The 1286-nt window shown below is 48.2% G+C and overlaps 2 protein-coding genes across 2 annotated transcripts in view; one reads left to right on the top strand and one right to left on the bottom strand.

The window, feature by feature from the left end:
• Window positions 1-414: 414 nt before the first annotated feature.
• EMH_0083050 (uncharacterized protein) lies at window positions 415-1062 on the top strand (the record flags this gene model as incomplete). The annotated part of the gene is made up of 1 exon (XM_013500602.1): window positions 415-1062. The coding sequence occupies one exon, from the start codon at window positions 415-417 to the stop codon at window positions 1060-1062; it is 648 nt and encodes a 215-aa protein (XP_013356056.1).
• Window positions 1063-1244: 182 nt separating this feature from the next.
• The window catches only part of EMH_0083040 (uncharacterized protein), a gene marked incomplete at both ends in the record, with an annotated part of 2375 nt that continues 2333 nt past the window's right edge, over window positions 1245-1286 (bottom strand). Inside the window, one exon of the mRNA XM_013500601.1 lies at window positions 1245-1286. Coding sequence (XP_013356055.1) covers window positions 1245-1286 — 42 coding nt within the window.

Here is a 1286-nt window from a genome sequence, read left to right as displayed (position 1 = left end):
AATATAAATATAAATATAAATATAAATATAAATATAAATATAAATATAAATATAAATATAAATATAAAAACAAAACCCTAAACCCTAAACCCGTGGGTTGTTTGCTGCAGCAGTTCCTTCGAACTGTCAAATGCTTGCCTGCAGCAGCAGCAACAGCAGCAGCAGCAGCAACAGCAGCAGCAGCAGCAACAGCAAGAGCAGCAGCAGCAGCAGCAGCTGCTGCTGCTGCTGCACTGTCAGCATTTGTTTGTTTTTTTTATTTATGTTTGTTTTATTTGTTTTTTTTTTTTGTTTCTATAGGCCCCCCAAGAGCTAGTGATTCCTCTCCCTGCTTTGGGTGCTGCTGCTGTGCTGCAGCTGCGGCTGCAGCTGCGGCCTTTTGATGCAGCAGCACACCGGCAGCAGCTGCAGCAGATGCTGCAGCAGCAGCAGCAGATACAGTGGCAGCAACTGCAGCAGGAAAGACACGAGCAGCAGCTAGCGCTTCAAGAGGTGCGGCCGCAGCAGCAGCAGATGCTGCTGCTGCAGCAGCAGCAGCAGCAGATGATGCTGCAGCTGCAGCAGCAGCAGCAGCAGCAGCCGTATGCATACCATCAGCAGAAGCAGCACTGCGCCTATGCACACCCTTACCCTGTAGGGCCGCAGCAGCAGCAGCAGTATTACATGCAGCAGCAGCAGCAGCACCCGTATTACCCGCAGCAGCAGCAGCAACCATACTATCCGCAGCAACAGCAGCAGCAACCCCAAAACATGCAGCAGATGCCCCCCTATATGCCGCCGCCGCAGCAGCAGCAGCAGCAACAGCAACCGCCGCCGCAGCAGCAGCAGCAGCAGCAGCGGCGCGGAACAGAGCAGCCGCTGCCGCAGCTACTGCTGCACGAGCTGCACTATGAACAAGGACAGCAGCAGCAAACACCCAGCAGCAGCAGCAGCAGCAGCAGCAGCAGCAGCAGCAGCAGCACGAATGCTGCTTCACAGCAAGAGCTAGATGTGGTGTACATACACTCCATTCTGCCGACTGCAACGACGGAGCAAATAAAAGAGTCAGACACAAATAAATAAATAAAATAAATAAAATAAATAAATAAAATAAATAAATAAGTAAAATAAATAAAATAAATAAATAAAATAAATAAATAAATAAATAATTAAACAAAGGGAAGGCAGAGACAAAAAAGATAAACAGAAAATACCCACAGGTAGGAGGAAATGAAACTAACAAAAGACAGACAAACAAGTGCATGTCACACCACCTCTGCTGCTGCTGCTGCTGTTGCTGCTGTTGC

Source organism: Eimeria mitis, genomic scaffold, assembly GCF_000499745.2.
Source record: "Eimeria mitis Houghton genomic scaffold, Emh_scaff5602, whole genome shotgun sequence".
NCBI lineage: Eukaryota > Apicomplexa > Conoidasida > Eucoccidiorida > Eimeriidae > Eimeria > Eimeria mitis.
Note: the sequence above shows the minus strand (reverse complement) of the source record. Positions and strands in the feature narration are given on the sequence as shown.